Source organism: Symphalangus syndactylus, chromosome 24 (assembly GCF_028878055.3).
Source record: "Symphalangus syndactylus isolate Jambi chromosome 24, NHGRI_mSymSyn1-v2.1_pri, whole genome shotgun sequence".
Lineage (NCBI taxonomy): Eukaryota > Metazoa > Chordata > Mammalia > Primates > Hylobatidae > Symphalangus > Symphalangus syndactylus.
In genome coordinates this window covers 37,123,341-37,144,105 of record NC_072446.2, presented here as the reverse complement: position 1 = coordinate 37,144,105, position 20,765 = coordinate 37,123,341, and the positions used below count along the sequence as shown (strand labels likewise).

Genomic DNA, 20,765 nt, shown 5'->3' with positions numbered 1-20,765 from the left:
GTAGGAATGCACTGGGTACGTCTGAGGTAAGGAGGAGCTGGTGTGGCTGAAGCAGAGTGAGCAAAGGGGGCAATGGCAGGAGGTGAGGTCAGATCATGCCAGAACCATATCATGTATGGCCTTATAAGCCCTGGAAAGGGAGCTGGATTTTCTTTTCTTTTTCTTTTTTTTTTTTTTTGAGACAAGAGTCTCACTCTGTTGCCCATGCTGGAGTGCAATGGCGCCATCTCAGCTCACTGCAACTTCCGCCTTCTGGTTTCAAGTGATTCTCTTGCCTCAGCCTCCCAAGTAGCTGGGATTACAGGTGCCCGTCACCATGCCCGGCTAATTTTTGTATTTTTAGTAGAGACGGGGTTTCACCATGTTGGCCAGGCTGGTCTCGAACTCCTGACCTCATGATCTGCTCACCTCGGCCTCCCAAAGTGCTGGGATTACAGGCATGGGCCACCGCGCCCCGCCTAATTTTTGTATTTTTAGTAGGGATGGGGTTTCACCATATTGGTCAGGCTGGGCTGTTCTCAAACTCCTGACTTCAGGTGATCCACCCGCCTCAGCCTCCCAAAGTGCTGGGATTACAGGTGTGAGCCACCGTGCCTGGCCTGGATTTTACTTTTAGTGCACTGGGAACCCAGTGGGATGTTTTAAGCAGGAGAGTAGTGACATAATGATTAAGAGCTAAGCCACTCACCTTCAAATCCTGGCTCCCCCCATTTATCAGCTATGTAATCTCAAGCAAATTATTTCATCTCTCCCTGCCTCAGTTTCCTCATGTATAAAATGGGGATAATGATGATATACCTCGCTGGGCAAACCGGTAAAAACATACTTGGCTCACACCTATAATCTCAGCACTTTGGGAGTCTGAGATGGGAGGATTGCTTGAGCCCAGTAGTTCGAGACCAGCCTGGGCAACATAGCAAGACCTCTCTCTATAAAAATAAAAAACAGGCTGGGTGCGGTGGCTCACACCTGTAATCCTAGCACTTTGGGAGGTGGAGGCGGGGCAGATCACGAATTCAGAAGTTCAAGACCAGGCTGGCCAAAATGGTGAAACCCTGACTCTACTAAAAATACAAAAATTAGCTGGGTGTGGTGGCGGGCGCCTGTAATCCCAGCTACTCGGGAGGCTGAGGCAGGAGAATCATTTGAACCTGGGAGGCGGAGGTTGCAATAAGCTGAGATCGCATCATTGCACTCCAGTCTGGGCGACAGGGTGAGACTCCACCTCAGAAAATAAAAAAACAGGTTGGGCATGGTGGCTCATGCCTGTAATCCTAGCACTTTGGGAGGCTGAGGCGGGCAGATCACCTGAGGTTGTGAGTTCGAGACCAGCCTGACCAACATGGAGAAACCTCCATCTCTACTAAAAATACAAAATTAGCCGGGTGTGGTGGTGCATGCCTGTAATCCCACTACTCGGGAGGCTGAGGCAGGAGAATTGCTTGAACCCAGGAGGCGGAGGTTGCAGTGAGCTGAGATCGCGCCATTGCCCTCCAGCGTGGGCAACAAGAGCGAAACTCTGTCTCAAAAAATAATAATAAAAATAAATAAATAAAAATAAAACAATAAAATAAAATAAATAAGCCAGGTGTGGTGGCTCACACATGTAATCCCAGCACTTCGGGAGGCTGAGGCAGGCAGATTACCTGAGGTCAGGAGCTTGAGACCAGCCTGACCAACAAGGTGAAACCCCATCTCTACTAAAAATACAAAAAAATTAGCTGAATGTGGTGGCAGGCACCTGTAATCCCAGCTACTCAGGAGGCTGAGAAAGGAGAATTGCTTGAACCCAGGAGGCGGAGGTTGCAGTGAGCTAAGATCCAGCCACTGCACTCCAGCCTGGGCAACAAGAGCGAAACTCCATCTCAAAAACAACAAAAAACTTGTATTACAGAGTGGTTATAAGAATTAATGTGTTGGCCGGGCGCGGTGGCTCACGCTTGTAATCCCAGCACTTTGGGAGGCCGAGGCGGGCGGATCACGAGGTCAGGAGATCGAGACGACGGTGAAACCCCGTCTCTACTAAAAATACAAAAAATTAGCCAGGCGTGGTGGCAGGCGCCTGTAGTCCCAGCTACTCGGAGAGGCTGAGGCAGGAGAATGGCGTGAACCCAGGAGGCGGAGCTTGCAGTGAGCCGAGATTGCGCCACTGCACTCCAGCCTGGGCGACAGAGCGAGACTCCGTCTCAAAAAAAAAAAAAAAAAAAAGAATTAATGTGTTTATGTATGTAAAGCACCTTTCAATGACCAAAATACAGTATGTGCTTCATAAATTATAGTTTTATTTATTGCTTTTTTTTTTTTGAGACAGGGTCTCACTGTGTCACCCAGGCTGGAGTGCAGTGGTGCGATCTCGGCTCACTGCAGCCTCGAACTCCTGAGCTCAAGGAATCCTCCCTTCTCAGCCTCCTGAGTAGTTGGGACTACAGGTGCAAGCCACTGCACCTGGCTAATCATAAATTACAGTTTTGTTTTGTTTTGTTTTTAAAAAGATTCCACTGTTAATATTGTTCTTGTTTCATAAATGAGGAAATTAAGTCTCTGAGTATTTAAGTGACTGGCACAAGTTCACATAGCTAAAGACGACAGAGCTGGAATTCAACCCAAGCCCCTAATTCTGAATCCAGTGCCCTTCCCACGTAAAGAGAGGACTGACCACCCTACAGGTTAGGAGCTGGCAGGGAGGAAAGCCCAGAGTCCCTTCCCTTTTCATCTGTGCTCCTTCTAATCTGTGGGGCCTGCCTGTTCCAACCCCTGAGAACCCTGAGAACTCCAGCAAGAGCAGAGCCTCCTCTGCCTACCCTCACCCGCGCCACAAACCTGGTTTCTTTTCTTTTCCTTTTCTTTATTATTATTATACTTTAAGTTCTAGGGTACATGTGCACAACGTGCAGGTTTGTTACATATGTAAACGCGTGCCATGTTGGTGTGCTGCAACCATTAACGCGTCATTTACATTAGGTATATCTCCTAATGCTATCCCTCCCCCCTCCCCCCACCCCACAACAGGCCCCGGTGTGTGATGTTCCCCACCCTGTGTCCAAGTGTTCCTATTGTTCAATTCCCCCGTGTTCTCACTGATAGGTGGGAATTTAACAATGAAAACCTGGTTTCTTTTGTAAACCCCGCAGCAGCGGCCACTGCTCAGGACGCGCTCTCAACGGCTCCCCCTGCTGGGCTACTCGGGAGCTGCACCTTGCTAGAGTTGAGTCTCTGGGCCTTCTGTCCGTAAGTCAATCAAATTCCTTCCCTGGGCTGCAAATACCTGTACTACAATCTGAAGCTGGAAATTGTATGTGAGTGTTACGTGTGTCTGTCTGTTGTGGGTAGAGGGGTGTGAATAAAATAACCACATATTTTACATATTTATTCTAGAAAATATTTTTATTTTTAAAATAATTCTAAAACTTTTAAAAAGTCATACATATTAGGAAGAAAAGTAATATGAATTCATGATTTTAAAAATTCAAACAGTAGAAAAGAATGCAAAAGAAAACATATTCCTCCCACCCCAGACCCTAGGTCTTTCAGTCCTCCCCAGAAGCAACAACTCTGATCAGTCTCCTAGATGACTTTCCACACAATATAGTAACATAAGCTTTTTAAAAACTTTATTAGGCGGGGCGCGGTGGCTCATGCCTGTAATCTCAGCACTTTGGGAGGCTGAGGCGGGAAGACTGCCTGAGCCCAGGAGTTCGAGATCAGTCTGAGCAACATGGCACGAGCCCGTCTCTATAAAATAAAAAAATTTTTTTAAACACCTTTTTATCGATGCATGATATTCATACCAAATATAATTGATTATAAAATTAAATCATGTTCATTGTAAAAATATTCAAATAATACCAAAGTTTATAAAGTTAAAAGAGAAAGTGCCCTTCTCCCCTCACACCCCAATCTCTCTAATCACAGGAAACCTCTCTAATCACTGGAAACCTTGTTGTCTATTCTTGAGCTCAGAAATCTCAGATCCTTGCTGGACTCCTCCACTCCTCCTTCCCTCCATCTAATTCTAATTCCCGCTTTGTGTATAAGAACCCTAGCTGGTAAGTATTATTATCCCCATATTTCAGCTGAGGAATTTGAGGCTCAGAGAGGGAAAGAGGGTTGCTCAAGAACATAAGGCAAGCTGGACGTGGTGGCGCACATCTGTAGTCCCAGCTACGGGACTTTTTTTTTTTTTTTTTTTTTTGAGACGGAGTCTCACTCTGTTGCCCAGGCTGGAGTGCAGTGGCGCAATCTCAGCTCACTGCAAGCTCCGCCTCCCAGGTTCACGCCATTTTCCTGCCTCCGCCTCTCCAAGTAGCTGGGACTACAGGCGCCCGCCACCGCGCCCGCCACCACGCCCGGCTAATTTTTTGTATTTTTAGTAGAGACGGGGTTTCACCGTGGTCTGGATCTCCTGACCTCGTGATCCGCCCACCTCGGCCTCCCAAAGTGCTGGGATTACAAGCGTGAGCCACCATGCCCCCCCCACCCCACTTTTTTTTTTTTTTGTCTCACTCTGTCACCGAGGCTGGAGTGCAGTGGAGCAATCTTGGCTCACTGTAACCTCCTCCCCACAGGTTCAAGCGATTCTTGTGCCTCAGCCTTCCGAGTAGCTGGGATCACAGGTGCGCGACACCAGGCCCGGCTAATTTTTGTATTTCTAGTAGAGACAGGGTTTTGCCATGTTGGCCAGGCTGGTCTCAAACTTCTGGCTTCAAATGATCCACTTGCCTCCACCTCCCAAAGTGCTGGGATTACAGGAATGAGCCATCACGCCTGACCAAGGGGCCATTTTTGAGGAAGGAGAGGACCTGGTCCTGTGGGAACTGTGAGTGAATATCCTTTATTGCCCAAGCCCTGAGTGATAGTGAAAAGATGTCATCCACTTCAAGAATCTCAAGCTTGGGTAGGCTGGTCACTTTGAGCCTGACTTGGTCAGTGAGAGGGGGCTAGGACTGGAATAAGAACTGCCTACTGAGGCGGGGTCAGGACCAGGGAGAAAATATCCAGCTGACAAAGGGAATCCAACTAGGGAGACAGACACAATTTAACCAAATGGTAGCATCAGCAAGAGGAGTGTCCGACATTCCTAACATATCCCATGCTCTAGCACGCTGCTGTGCCTTTGCACATGCTGCTTGGAATCCCCGCCACCACCCCACCCCACCCTGCCACTTTGCTTAGCATTTTTTTTGAGATGGGGTCTTGCTATGCTGCCCAGACTGGTCTCAAACTCCTAAGCTCAAGAGGTTCTTCTGACTCAGCCTCCTGAGTGGGTGAGACTACAGCCACATGCCACCATGCCTGGCTTGTCTGCTTAGCATTTTTTTTTTTTTTTAAACAGGGTCTTGCTCTGTTGCCCAGGTGGGAGTGCAGTGGCTTCAACACAGCTCACTGCAGTCTCGACCTCCTGGGCTCAAGCGATCCTTCCTACCTCAGCCTCCGGAATAGTTGGGACTACAGTAGTGCACCACCACACCTGACTAATTTTAGCGTTTTTATCCTTCACAAACAAGTTATAGTGGCCTGATGCTGTGCAGCCAGCTGCTCCCTCTTTATAGAATTTACTACTGTGTGTGAACTATTTCTTTACTTGCTTGCCCACCATGTGAGTTTGTGAACAGAGGCTCTGAACAGAGTTCATTTATTATTGTTCTTTGGATCCTTCCCAGTGTATAACTCAACTTTTGGCACATAGTAGGTGCTCAATCGATATTTTAAAACTAATGAATGAAGGGAACTTCAGCCTAGCAGCTCAAGCCTATAATTCCAGCACTTTGGGAGGCTAAAGTAGGAACATTGCTTGACGCCAGGAGTTCAAGACCAACCTAGACAACACAGTGAGTCCCCATCTCTACAAAAAATTTTTTAAACAAATTAGGCAGGACTGGTGGCACAGGCCTATAGTCTTAGCTACTCAGGATGCTGAGCCAGGAGGATCGCTTGAGCCCAGGAGGTTGAGACTGCAGTGAGCTATGATCAAACCACTGCACTCCAACCTGAGTGAAAGAGCAAGACCCTGTCTCTTAAAAAAAAAAAAAAAAAAAAAAAGAATGGGCCAGGTGTGGTGGCTCATGCCTATAATCCCAGCACTTTGGGAAGCCGAGGCAGGCGGATCACTTGAGGTCAGGAATTCAAGACCAGCCTCACTAACATGGTGAAACCCCATCTCTACTTAAAAAAAAAAAAAAGCTGGGTGTGGTGGTGGTGGGCGCCTATAATCCCGGCTTCTCAGGAGGCTGAGGCACGAGGATCACTTGAACCCAGGAGGCAGAGGTTGCAATGAGCCAAGATCGTGCCACTGCACTCCAGCCTGGGCTACAAAGTGAGACTCTGTAAAAAAAAAAAAAAAAAAAGAACGGACTCAGATGAACAGCAGCAAGAGACTATTGTTTTGGTGCTCCAGACTGTTACCCTGCAGCAAGAAAGAAAGAGGAAAATGGTTGGGTTTTTTCCCTCTATTTTTCCCCCTCTGTCATCCTCAGCTCACTTTAGTCACTCAACATGTCTCCATGTTAACATGGAGAGGAAGATGGGAGTGAGAAAAGTCTTCTTTGAACTAGCGTAATAGCTGGCTTAGTGCTTTCTGGGCTTTGCAGACATTTATAGCCATCTCTATCCATCATCAAAGCATCATGGGGTGCTTTTATATACTCTTCAGGGGTTCCCTACTGGCCCCTCTCCTGCAGTTCCCTTAGCAAAGGCATCTATTAATGGCCATTTGCCTAGCTTCTTGTTCCTGGGGTCCCTTTATACCTCCAGGAAGCCCTACTGAACAGGACCTAATAGCCAGCAGGCTTGTCTCTTCTTGCTAGAGTTCACAGGCAGGAAGCATATCCTGGTCACGATACTCCCTAACTGCAATGGTATGGATTCTGCATCTCAGATTCTCACGGAAGCCCCCTCTCCCAGTCACTTGGTTTGAGTGGTTAATGTCTTCTCAATCTTCCCCAAGGAGGAATGGGGACTCATAGCCAGAAATATCTCCACACAAATTATCTATCCTCCACCTGCAGACCCCTTTATATTGGGATAAGGGATTTAGGAACTTTAAAACAGATTTTAGACTAACAGAAAAAAAAAAAAAAATATATATATATATATATATACACATACATATGTACAGTAATTCAGCACCTCATTTTGAAATTTCACATGCATATATATATTTTTTTAACTCAGTTAGTCTAGACAGCCTCTTGGCATGGGCTAGGAGGAATATGTATAAATAATGAGCAAGGCTGGGTGTAGGAAAGATCCATATTATAGCCCTCAGAGAGGGTTTGAGTATAAGGCATATTTCTAGAGATGGAATTTAGGATATAAAGGAAGAAACCGTTCCCCTCACCTGGCAGGGACCAGGGTTGATTTTCTTTCAACTGATCCATTGTCTTTCCCTCCAATCCAGCCTCCTTTGAGAACTCCCCACTCTGTTTCATCAGACAGGTCTGAACATGATCAGACTTGAATTGTCTGGTTTAAGTCTTTATAAGACACTTGGGCCCCAAGCCAGGTGATGGGTAGGAACGCTGTACATCTCAAATGCTCCAGGCAGTTTGCAGAATGTGTTTGTTTGTTTGTTTGTTTTCCGTTTTTTTTTCCTTTTTTTTTTTTTTTTTTTTGAGACAGGGTCTTACTCCTATCACCCAGGCTGAAGTGCAGTAGGGCCATCACGGCTCATTGCAGCCTCGACCTCCTGGACTCAAGCAATCCTCCCACCTCATTTTCTGATTTTTTGTAGAGACAAGGTCTAACTATGTTGCCCAGGCTGGTCTCCAACTCCTGGGCCCAAGTGATCCACCTGTCTTGGCCTTCCAAAGTGCTGGGGTTACAGGTGTTAGCCACTGCACCCAGCCATCTGCAGGTTGTGTAAAGACTGACGTGGTGTACTCTTATGCCTACAGAACTAATAGGGCAGGGGTTTCCAATCCCCGGGCCACGGACTATCAGACAGTGACCTGTTAGGACCCTGGCAGCACAGCAGGAGTTGAGCAGATAAGCGAGCATTACCACCTGAGCTCCACCTCCTGTCAGTTCAGCAGCAGCATTAGATTCTCATAGGAGGCAAATCCTATTGAGAACTGTGCATGCGAGGGATCTCGGTTACACACTCATGAGAATCTAATGCCTGATGATCTGAGGTGGAAGTCTCATCCCAAAACCATTCCCACCTGCCCCTGCCCATCCCCGCTTCACACACCAGCTAACTCCACCTTGGCCTTTGGCTCAGATAATATCCGGTTGTACTACATTATTATGTTTTAATACAATTTCCAACTGGTCCTTACTACATTGTATTATTATTCAATACTAGAACATAATCAATGCTCAATAAATGTCCACTGGGTGAATGAATAAATAAGGGAATGAATCCCCCTTTACAAACATCAAAGATTACCATTTAGTTTGGTATATCTTGGTAGTCTGAAACCTGTTTACTCCTCATAGTCTTTTTCTTTGAGATGGACTTTTGCTCTTGCTGCTCAGGTTGGAGTGCAATGGTGCAATCTCAGCTCACCGCAACCTCTGCCTCCCAGGTTCAAGTGATGCTCCTGCCTCAGCATCCCGAGTAGCTGGGATTACAGGCATGCGCCATCACGCCTGGCTAATTTTGCATTTTTAGTAGAGATGGGGTTTCTCCTTGTTGGTCAGGCTGGTATCAAACTCCCAACCTCAGGTGATCCACCCACCTCAGCCTCCCAAAGTGTTGGGATTACAGGCGTGAGCCACCACACCCGGCCGACTCCTCATAGTCTTAAAAAATATTGTCTAGTTTGCTAATGGATGTTATGTCATTAAACTTTGTAACACTAAGGCTGACTTGATTCATTCATTCAATGGATACTTACTTGATACCTACGATGTGTGTAAGACTGTGCTAAATCCCAGGAATAAGTCTCCTATCCACACAAAGCTTAAATTTTGGAGGGAATGTTAATAGGAAAACAAAATAATAAATGGAAAGTGCTATGAAAGAAACAGAAGACGGCTGGGCGTGGTGGCTCACGCCTGTAATCCCAGCATTTTGGGAGGCGGAGGTGGGCGGATCACGAAGTCAGGAGATCAAGACCATCCTGGCTAACACGGTGAAACCCCGTCTCTACTAAAAATACAAAAAAATTAGCCGGGCGTGGTGGCGGGCACCTGTGGTTCCAGCTACTAGGGAGGCTGAGGCAGGAGAATGGCGTGAACCCAGGAGGTGGAGCTTGCAGTGAGCCGAGATTGGGCCGCTGCACTCCAGCCTGGGCAACAGAGCAAGACTCCGTCTCAAAAAGAAAAAAAAAAAAAGAAACGACACAGAAGACTATCCTAGAAAGTATAGGGTATTACTTTAGATAGCATGGTCAGGGAAGACCTAGTTAAGGAAGTATCATTTAAGCTGGGACCTGAAGGATGGGAAGGTACCAGGTAGGCCAAGAGCTGGGGGAAAAGTGGTCTAGGTAGCTGGTAGAGTGTATGCAAACGCCCTGAGGCAGAAAAGAGCTTGATGTGCATAATATTTAGATTGTTTCATTTCTATTTCAAATATTGTTGCAGTGAACGTTCATGCACAATGCCTGTTGTGGGATTATTTCCCTAGGATAGAATCCCACACCACTGCTTCTTTGCATCGTTTTCTCTGTCTATTGCCTGGAGATGTTCCTTTTCCCCTCTCTAGATAGTTTGCCTTTCAGAATCTGTGTCCTTCCTTCCCCTTTTACTCTCCACTTTCTCTATTTCTCAAATTAGCTATTAAGATCTTTTTTGTGTTCTTACAGGAGAAAGATAAAATACAGCTTTTAAGCATTCCTTTCTCAGGTTACCTTTGGCTGTGGATTAACCTGAAGCCTTGCTGTTTCACTCGAGCTATCCACTCATTCACCCATTCACTCAGCACTTATTGAGCACCTATTTTGTACCAGGCCTTGTGCTGAGCGCTATAGTCTGATGACCAAATTACAGTCTCTACGCTCAAGCTCACAATCTCATGCAGTGCTTCCTAAAACGTGTTCCCAATGTATCAGAATCACCCTAGGTACTTTCTAAAATGCAGATTCTTGGACTCCACCCCGGTTTACGGATTCTCTGGGGGTGGAATCCAAGAGTCTGCATTTACCAGTTTTGTTTTTAATTGCTACTAAAAATTGAGAACCACTGAGTACAAGAGTGAGGCAGGTAAATGGAGTTTACAACTCTAAGAAAGTGCATTAACAATTTATACACAACGCCGGGTGCGGTGGCTCACGCCTGTAATCCCAGCCCTTTGGGAGGGCGAGGCGGGCGGATCACCAGGTTAAGAGAGATCGAGACCATCCTGGCCAACATGGTGAAATCCTGTCTCTACTAAAAATATAAAAATTAGCCGGGCGTGGTGGCGGGCGCCTGTAGTCCCAGCTACTCGGGAGGCTGAGGCAGGAGAATTACTTGAACCTGGGAGGCAGAGGTTGCGGTGAGCCGAGATCGTGCCACTGCACTCCAGCCTGGCGACAGAGCAAGACTCCATTTCAAAAAAAAAAAAATTTATACACAAAACGCTACGGGCATAACGCATGGGTCCTATAGGGAAGAAAAAGTTCTCTAGAAGTCAGGCTTAAGCAGAAGAACTGCAGCTCTGGGACGGATTAAGTCAGGTAAAGGTAACACTATGTGCAGAGACATGCAGACAAAACCGAGTGTTGAGTAAGTAACTCGCCTGTAAGTGTTATGCTGTCTGAAGCCGCTGGGAGCGTCTGAGCAGCAAGGTGAAAAACCCTCAGAAACTGGTCGCGCTGCCAGTATAATCACTAACCAGTGGCAGCAAGCCCCTTTGTTTCTCGCGCAGTTGTAATTGTCTGGTTTGTAGGTGGAGCTGTGCGCAGGCGCACCTAGAACCAGGTGACCTTGCACATGCGCTATATGTAACACTGAAACCAAAAGGGAAATGATTGAGGGCAATTTTTCTTTTCTGCTTCCGAAATGCCCCTTTCGCGAATCCAGAGACCCTGACCGTCCTCATTTCTGGCGAAGGATCTTATAATTCTTAAAATAATACCCCCTTTCCTTCAAGGCCTCTCTAGTAAGTCGGCTGCCAATACCCAACATGGCGGGAGGCCCTGCCTGTAGGGGCGGGCCCCCCCAAAGGGCGGGAGTTTGAGGGGCGGGGCCTGGCCCTCTGGCTAGGGATGGGCTCCGCCCCCGTCCCCGGCCTGGCCTTAGCAGCGGCTGCCGCAGCTCCAGCGCTGAGCAACTAGCCGGGCGTCTGCGGGAGCCGAGCGTGGTGAGGTGGGGCCTCGGGGGCAGGCGGGAGGTGCTCTGGTTAACCGTCCGAGGCCCAGAGACCTGCACGTCTAGGGCGCATGAGGGAATCCCGTTCGGGCAGCGGCCTCTAGTTACCCGGGGGGAACCGAGGCCCAGAGAGGGGCTGGGACGCGTCGTTAGGGCCCGGGGCCCGCTTGCCTCAGCTTCCTGCTGCCGCCAGCACGCTAAGCTCCAGTCGGCGCCGAAGGAGAGCTTCCCCGACCCTCGTGTCCAGTAGCCCCAATCCCGGGCTGGGACGGCGAGGAGCCGCGCTCTCCCACCCCTCCGCCCCTCGCTCCCTGTGTCCTGGCGGATTTGCACGTGATCTATCCGAAAGCCCGGTCCCACCCGCCACCCGACTCTGGAGCTCCCATTCTTCAGGACCCTGCTGAAGTATCACTTCTCAGCCGCCTTCTCCAGGCGCAGCAGCATTCGCTTCTCGGTTTTTGCACTCGCTGTGCACCGAGTTACTTTCCCTGCCCCTCGCTGACACCGTAAGCTCGTTCGTTAGATGTTATGCCTTGCCTTTTTCATCTCTAGATCCCAGGGCCTAGCAGGTGATGATAATAGTCATGGCTTACTGTACGGAATGGTCACAAATTGTCAGGTGCTACTGAATGCATTACACATAAGGGCCCATTTATTTATTTATTTATTTAGAGATGGAGTTTCGCGCTTGTTGCCCAGGCTGGAGTGCAATGGCGCGATCTCGGCTCACCTCAACCTCCGCTTCCCGGGTTCAAGCGATTCTCCTGCCTCAGCCTCCCAAGTAGCTGGGATTGCAGGCATGCGCCACCATACCCGGCTAATTTTATATTTTTAGTAGAGACGGGGTTTCTCCATGTTGGTCAGGCTGATCTCGAACTCCCGACCTCAGGTGATCCGCCCGCCTCGGCCTCCCAGGCGTGAGCCACTGCGCTCAGCCAAAGGCCTATTTAATCTTCCCAATAATCCTATGGGGTGAGTTCTTTCTATAGCTTCACGTTTTACCCATGAAGAAACTGAGGTATTCATAGAAAAGGTAATTTGCCAGGAGTCCCACAACTAATACGTGGGTGGAGCCGGGAAACTGTCCCCAGGGCATTTGATGACTTGACTAGATTGCCTTTGGGTTTAATGAACGTCTGTTGAATTGATCTTTACTTTGGCCCCGAGAGTTATTGGAGGCTAGGCTTGTGATCAGCATTTTACCGCGAAGGCTTAGAAAGGAGAACTGGTGTTCCCAAATTTATAGAGGTCACAACAAAACCAAGGCTACTGGTACGGCCTCTGTTCCTTTAGTTCTTCTATCTTTCTTTGCTCCTTTTCGATCAGAAAGCTGCAAACCTAGGTGTCATTATCCCTCACTATTTAAAAAGTGCCCCTCACAGAGCTGTGAGTTCGTAGTCCATGCTTTAACTAATGTAATGTCCATGCATTAACAGTTAATGTAATGGAGAGAATGTAGAATTTGGAATCAGATTGGGGTTCGGTCATTGCTCTGCCACTGACCAAGCTATAAGTTATATCCCTCCCCCCACCTTTTTTTTTTTTTTTTTCTGAGACCCAATCTCACTCAGTCACCCAGGCTGGAGTGCAGTGGTGCGATCTCGGTTCACTGCAACATCCTGTCTCCCAGGTTCAGGCAATTCTCCCGCTTCAGCCTCCTGAGTAGCTGGGATTACAGGCGCCCACCACCATGCCTGGCTTTTTTGTATTTCTAGGAGAGATGGGGTTTTGCCATGTTGGCCAAGCTGGTCTCGAACTCCTGGCCTCAAATGGTCTGCCCAACTCAACCTCCCAAAGTGCTGGGATTACAGGTGTGAGCCACCACACCCAGCCAGTTTTTTTGCTTTTTATATAGGTAATAGAGCTGTTAGCATTTTGCAAGACCATTGGTGATAATATGGATCATGCTACCTAATGTCCTATAATAGTCAGTCAGTAATAATGGGCACCTGTTATAAACCAGGCTGTGTTTTAGGTAGGAGCTGGGAATACAGCATTCGATAAAACAATGCTTTTGCACTTGTGGAATGTGCATTTTGGTAAGTATATTACATAAAATTAGATAGGGACAGAAAAAGCATGGTAAGGTAAATAACAGTACTAGTGTTATGTGGAGAGGTGATAGTATTTTATTTATTTATTTATTTATTTGAGCATCTTGTCCCAGGCTGGAGTGCAGTGGTGTGATCACGGCTCACTGCAGCCTCGAACTCCTTGGCTCAAGCAGCCCTCCCACCTTAGCCTCCCAAGTAGCTGGGACTACAGGTGAATGCCACACAGCCAGCAATTTTTTTTTTTTTTTTTTTTTAAATAGAGATGGGAATCTCCCTGTGTTGCCCAGGCTGGTCTTGAACTTCTGGCCTCAAGAGATCCGCCTTGGTGAAACTCTGTCTCTACTAAAAATACAAAACAATTAGCTGGTCGTGGTGGCACATGCTTGTAATCCCAGCTTCTCGGGAGGCTGAGACATGAGAATTGCCTGAACTGGGGAGGCAGAGGTTGCAGTGAGCTGAGATCATGCCAGTGCACTACAGCCTGGGTAACAGAGCCAGATCCTGTCTCAAAAACAAAACAAAACACTGGATGAGATTACCTTGGAAATTAATGGAGACGGAGAAGAGGTCTGAAGCCTTGGGGTTTCCAAACTTTAGATATTGGGGAGATGAGAAAAGGCAGCAAAGGAGACGGAGTGGGAGAGGCCAGAGGTTGGAGAACAACAGAGAGGCCCCACATGAGATTTAAATAAGGAGCTGCATGCTAATTTGATTTTTTCAGAATAAGAAACAAATTATCTCTGTACACAAATGTCTATACTGTAGTTTCTTTCTCAGTAAATAAAATGTTTGTGTCCTCAAGTATTTTTCTGTTTTTGCTTTAAGTGACAAATTCTATTTAATGCCATTCTGCATCTTAGTCCTTGTAGCATTTATGCCTCTATTCCAAGTTTAGGTGATAGTGTTGCTTCTCTTTTAAACTTTATTTAAATACTCCTTTTGTAGTATTTTGGATGAGAGGGGACCAAATACATAATTTATCTCACTCTTCTGTCACTTTCCACTCCAGGTTCACAGGTGGCTATTGATCTTTAGTAAGGGTGCTGTCTTCCTCGTCTGATCCTTAGCAAAAGTAGGAAGGTAGGTCTTGTTCATTTCTGTACCACTGTGGCAGACTCCTGATACTGAGTTTAAATTCATGAGTGTTTATGGGATAAATTAATGTACAAAAGAAATGAATCTTTTCCCTTTTCCTGCAGTAATGATAACATTGGCTCAGTGGTTTACAGCTTAGAAGTACACTGACACTCATTATCTTATTTAGATGTAATCCAATTTGTTACAATTTGCCAGCTACTGTTCTTTTCCATTTCTCAGGCACATTGAAATTTGCCTTCCCTTTGGGGGCTCTGCTAGTTTATTCCTAGCAGATCTGATCTGGCAGTGTGTTCGTAAAAGGATGCTGAACTGTGTCTTGAGGAAGCTCAGAATGAAATCTGAATTTCAGAAAGATTCCTGAGATAATTTTTCTGTCTCTTCTCTTTTATTCTTGTTTTAATAAATTTTAGTTTTATGAGGATTGTTTTGGTTTTAGGTTTTAAAAAACTTTAAATCTTTTTTTTTTTTTTTTTTTTTTAAATTTTATTTGAGACAGTCTCACTCTGTCTCCCAGGCTGGAGTGCAGTGGCACGGTTTTGGCTCACTGGAAGCTCCGCCTCCTGGGATCACGCCATTCTCCTGCCTCAGCCTTCTGAGTAGCTGGGACTACAGGCACCCGCCATTACGCCCGGCTAATTTTTTGTATTTTTAGTAGAGACGGGGTTTCACCATGTTAGCCAGGATGGTCTTGATCTCCTGACCTCATGATCCACCCTCGGCCTCCCAAAGTGCTGGGATTACAGGCGTGAGCCACTGCGCCCAGCCTAAATCATTTTTTACAACAATTTTAGGGTTACAGAAAAATTGCATAGTACAAAGAGTTGCTGTACACCTTGCACCCAGTCTCCCTTTTTAGTATGGTATATTTGCTATAATGCAAATCTTTTTTTTTTTTTTTTTTTTTTTTTAGGTGGAGCCTTGCTCTTGTCGCCCAGGCTGGACAGTGTTGGCCAGGCTGGTCTCGAACTCCTGACCTCAAGTGATCTGCCCGCCTCAGCCTCCCAAAGTGCTGGGATTACAGGTGTGAGCCACTATGCCTGGCCATGTAAATCATTTTTTGAGATAAGTGGGGCATATAAAAATATAAACAAAATGAAGTTGCTTTATCTCTACAAGCCTCAGTTTCCTTATCTGCAAGATGAGGGGGGTTGGGCTAAATTTCTAAATAGCTTTAAAATTTTTTAATTATCTGCTAAAGTAAAATAATTATATAATTCTAATATAATTTCCTTTATTTGCTTAAGTATTACTAATACTATCTTGCCAAATCATGTTTGCAAGTTACTGACAGCCATATCCTAAAAGAAAACTTAATGAGAATTCATGGAACTATGTGTGGTAGGACTGCTTATTAGAGATATTAGGTTGAACGATGTGAAATTGCCATTTTTGTAGATAAAAAATAATGGGTGAGGCTGGGCTTAGTGGCTCATACCCGTAATGCCATCGCTTTGGGAGGCTTGGGCCAGAGGGTGGCTGCCTGAAACCAGGAGTTCAAGACAAGCTTAGGCAACATGGCAAAACCTTGTCTCTACCAAAGAAAAAAAAAAAGTCTTGGTGGCACACATCTTCAGCTCCTCTGAAGGCTGAGGCTGGAGGATCCCTTTAGCCCAGCAGTTTGAGGCTGCGGTGAGCTATGATTGCACCGCTGTACTCCAGCCTGGGTGACAGAGCTAGATCCTTTCTCTAAAAATAATAATAATAATAATAGGATAATATTAGCAATTTCATATGGTTCAACCTAATGTTTTGGGATAGGGATTCAACAAAGTGTGAGGGGGCCTTTGGGGCCTCATAAACTCCCACTGCATGCAAAAGCCTGGCTCAGCCCTCACAGTACTAGGAGAGAAAAGGCTCCTCAGTTCCCTTGAAGTAACTTAGATCTACATTATTGTAGGTAGAGTTGTTGGCAGAAATCCTGGGATAAGAGAACAGTTTCCTGGAAGGTCTGTGCCTCCAACCAGCAGAGAGGGATTGAGCTTCATTGAACTCAACAGAGCCAACATTTCATAGCACCATGGTGAGTTGGTCACACAGCCTTGGCAAAAAGGCTGAAAAGGAGGGTGTCATAGTATGGGGAAAGGTTGTATTACCCTGGTTCCTAGGCTAGGAAGAGGCCTAGAGTACTGGTGCCACCAAGCCTTTATTGATGCCATTCTATTCTCCCTACTTTATGCACTTTCCTTACTGCCTAGTACAGGCTCTGCAAACTCAAGTATCTTCGGTTGTTCAGGAGGTAATGTAAATTAGTAGCCGAGTTTTCATCTATAATGCTACTACAACAGAAACAATAGCACAGTTGCAATGATAAATGACAACTGAAATATGCTATCATCGTGAGGGAGAGAATCAGTGTGCGCATAGGGGAGGCCACGATGAACTGGAGAGCACATGCCCTGTCTAAAGGGGGCAGGCACTATTCAACTGTGCAGAGCACACACCCTGTCTAAACGAGCAGGCACTGTTCAACTGTGTGGCTGCTTGTTGCTTTATTGAAATATGGGTCAAGCGTCACTAGGTATTCTAATTTTCCAAAGGAGCCAGAAATATGGATTTTATGTACATTCTCCCAATGATAAATGTTGGCACCTAATTTGAATTCTTAAAAACTATTATGTGGACCGCATAGTGGCTGAAAAGAGCTAGCAGGGCACTGATTTGTCGTCTCTGGCCTACGGCTTAGCTCTGCCAGGAGTGAGGCTCACATGCATTTCTTCATTGGACATTGTTGACAAGTTACAATTAAAATGAATTAGATGGCTCCTGCCTTTGAGGTACTCATGGATTAGCAGAGAAAATAGACAAGTAATGATGATAAGATGTAGAGTAGACATCAGAACATATGTATTCTCTCTGTGTATATAGCTATAAAAGTGATTAACTCTTCCTGGGTTCATCTGGGAGGACATGATAGGACGTGGCATTTGAGCCAGGATGTGGGAAATCAATAGTTTGGTGCATTAAAGGGATTTGGGGCCCTTGAAATTTCTACTGTATGTGCAAATGTTAGGTTTGCATTCGCTGTATATACCATTTTGTTGATAGGTAGTTGAAAATACAGATATTCCTTAGCCTTGCTGGTGAGAGTCTTAGGGTTAATAAAATGAGAGAACTCTTCCTCTGGCCCAGGTTATGGGATAATTGTGTGTTTTAGAGGCCTAAGTAACTCAGAGGTCATGATGCCCTCATTTCTGGATGAGGAAATTGAAAGGGAAGTAGCACATCTGAGGTCACAGAGCCCATTGGAGGCAGAGCTTGGACTAGCACCCAGAACTCTTCCTTACCACCATGCTTTCCCCTGTCCTGGGTATCTCTGATGAAGGTCGCCGTTAGGCTGGCCGCCTCTGCCTGTGGTGGCCCATTGCCCTGTTTTGGCCCAGCTCCTGGTGGGTGAGGGGGTTTGGCCATCCTGCTGCCACTGGTTCCTTCTCTTTTGGATCCTTTGCCTGAAATGCCTGCTACCCCTTTTCTTTGTCAGATAGACTACTTGTGTTCAAATCTCTCATCAACCATATGCCAGCTGTGTGGCCTGGCACAAGTTTTTTAACCTTTCTAAGCCCCAGTTTCCTCATCTATATATAAAGAGTTATGATAGTACATTTGGTGAAGTGTAATGGGAAGGCATTGGAAGGTTTCAAGATTTTTGTAAAAACAAAATGAGGTAATGCATGTAAAGCACTTAAAGCAACAGCCCTCCAGAAGCACTCAGCAAGTGTTAACAATGATGATGATGATGATTCACACAGTTCACAGGCTCCCAGGCTGGGTTAAGTTCTCTTCCTTTGTTTTCTCATAGTATCTTATTATTTCACATGCTACATTGTATGTATTGTAACAGTTTGTGTCTATTTCCCCTGCTAGACTAAGAACACCTTCAGCGATTCATTCAACAAATGTTTGTGAGCCACTGTGCCAGGAACTAAGGATGCAGTGATAAACCAGGAGCTCTTGGTTTAGTGCAGAGTTCCGAAAGGCATGCCAGGAGACACTAGTCCTGTGAGCTTGTCTCATGGTCAGTTAAATTTGGAGGATGATGCTCATCATAGCGCCCTTCAGAGATGAGGGTCCCTTTTAGTATTTTAAAGGTTCTGAGGAGTCTTGTATATAGTAAAAGAACAGTCCTTTCAATTTGACTATGTGCTTTGGTCCCCAGTTCAAAAGGAGGTCGAAGTGGCATGGCAATGGTTAGAGACCCTGCTGGGCGTGAACACCCTCTGGCTACCTATTGACCTGTGGGCCTACCACCTGGTGCCCTCATGGAGACAAGAAGCCCTGGGTTGAACAACATGAAGCCCCAGTCACTGCAGCTGGTACTGGAAGAGCAGGTGCTGGCACTACAGCAGCAGATGGCAGAGAATCAGGCAGCCTCCTGGTGGAAGCTGAAGAACTCCCAGGAGGCCCAGCAGAGACAAGCAACCCTTGTGAGGAAGCTGCAGGCCAAGGTGAGGCAGCTGCCCTTTTGGGGAGGGGAAAGAGAACAACCCCCAGAGCTGGGTGCTGAGGTGAGATAAGGGCTGTAGGAGGCAGAGCCTTGTGGTGGGAGTGGCCTACATCTAGCTTGGTGAGATAAGACCCAGACCTTCTAGCTTTCATGTACAGCTTCTCTTTTGATGCTCACAACTGTTCCATGAGGTACGTATTATATCCTTTTAATTATATTTTATTTTTAAGATAGGGTTTTGCTCTGTTGCCCAGGCTAGAGTGCAGTGGTATGATCACAGATCGCTGCAGCCTCAAACTCCTGGGCTCAGGCAATCCTCCTGCCTCAGCCTCTGGAGTATCTGGGACCACAGGTGTACACCGCCGCTTTTGGCTAATATATCTCTTTTAAAGATGAAATTCACAAGGGTTAAGTTAGTTATCCAGGTTTCCTCAGCTAGTCTGAAGCCAAAGCCCATGATCTTGCCTCTGTGATATAAAAGGCTTACAGAAAGTATTTATTTATTTATTTATTTATTTTTGAGACAGAGTCTCGCTCATATAGAAAGTATTATTTAAATGCCCAAATAAGGCCAGGCACAGTGGCCCATGCCTGTAATCCCAGCATTTTGGGAGGCCGAGGCATGTGTATCACCTGATGTCAGGAGTTCGAGACCAGCCTGGCCAACATGGCAAAACCCTGTCTCTACTAAAAATACAAAAATTAGCTGAGTGTGGTGGTGCGTGCATGTAATCCCAGCTACTCAGGAGGCTGAGGTAGGAGAATCACTTGAATCTGGGAGGTGGAGGTTGCAGTGAGCCAAGATTGCACCACTGCACTCCAGCCTGGGACAGAGTGAGACTCCATCTCAAAAAAGAAAAAAATGCCCAAATGGAAACTATAAGATGTTATGGCCTCACCTTACTGTCACCACCCAGTTCCCCTGTTCATAGCAAGTTTGCCTAAGATCCTCAGGGGCCTTTGCTTTGGGCTGTTTGTGCCAGCTGTGTTCATTGCCCAGGGCCTGTTCTTTTTGCCACAGGTGCTGCAGTACCGGAGCTGGTGCCAAGAGCTGGAGAAGCGGCTGGAAGCCACTGGAGTGAGTGAGGCTGAGCTCTCTGCACCCCCTGGGTCCTCAGTGAATATACTTGTTAGGTTTCATTTGTTGACTGAGGGAGGTTGGAGTGTACAAGTGAGGTGTTTAGTAGAAGTCTCTCTTTCTCAGCCTCTGAGAAGTTTATCACACTGATATCTTCATTGGACCTAGCTGGCATGTCAGATTCCAACCCTTGGTTCTCAAAGGACAAAATGTAAATTAGATTGGAAGTAGTGTGGGATTAGCGGGAAGAAGTGTGTGTTTCCTCCAGCAGGTGTCAGTGTTTCTCGTAGAACACAGGCCTTTGCGAGCCTACAGCATGTCTGCAGCAAAGGGATGTCTGCTATTAGAACTGGCTTTGAAAAACCCATTTATTTGCCTTTGTTCCAGCTGCCTCTCAGTACCTCCTCACATTTTCCTCAGAAAAGTTCTCTCAGAGGAAGGAAAGAACCAAAACTTATTGAGCACCTTCAATGCAGGCCAGGCAGCATGAGGCACTGTCATATGACACTGTATATACAGATGGTCCCCCCCAACTTAGGATGGTTGCAAGTTTTCAACTTTATGATGGTGTGAAAGCTATATGCATTCAGTATGCTCCTTGGGTTATGATGGGGTTACAGCTGGATAAACCCATTGTTTGGGGTTGTTTTGTTTGCTTGTTTGGTTGGTTTTTGTTTGGTTGGTTGGTTGTTTTGAGACAGGGTTTTACTTACTCTGCACAGGCTGGAGTGCACTGGTGCAGTCATGAGTCACTGCAGCCTCAGCCTCCTGGGCTTAAGCGATCATCCCACCTCAGCCTCCCAAAAAGTAGCTGGGACTACAGATACATGCCTCCACACCTGGTTAATTTTTTTATTTTCTG

At 46.4% G+C, this 20,765-nt stretch overlaps 1 protein-coding gene across 16 annotated transcripts in view; it reads left to right on the top strand.

Moving 5' to 3' along the window:
- The first annotated feature begins 10,894 nt into the window (after window positions 1-10,894).
- CEP250 (centrosomal protein 250) overlaps window positions 10,895-20,765 on the top strand; it is a 50,921-nt gene continuing 41,050 nt past the window's right edge. For 4 of the 16 annotated variants that reach the window (XM_063633588.1, XM_063633584.1, XM_063633585.1 and 1 more), the window contains exons 1-6: window positions 11,125-11,224; window positions 14,296-14,366; window positions 15,295-15,405; window positions 16,282-16,404; window positions 18,538-18,826; window positions 19,847-19,903. In XM_063633588.1, the coding sequence (XP_063489658.1) occupies window positions 18,641-18,826; window positions 19,847-19,903 (243 nt within the window). In that variant the 5' untranslated portion in view covers window positions 11,125-11,224; window positions 14,296-14,366; window positions 15,295-15,405; window positions 16,282-16,404; window positions 18,538-18,640. Of the gene's footprint in view, window positions 11,024-11,108; window positions 11,739-14,295; window positions 14,371-15,294; window positions 15,406-16,281; window positions 16,405-18,537; window positions 18,827-19,846; window positions 19,904-20,765 lie in introns of those variants that run through there. The other 12 variants (XM_063633586.1, XM_063633577.1, XM_055266633.2 and 9 more) reach the window with 9 other exon arrangements.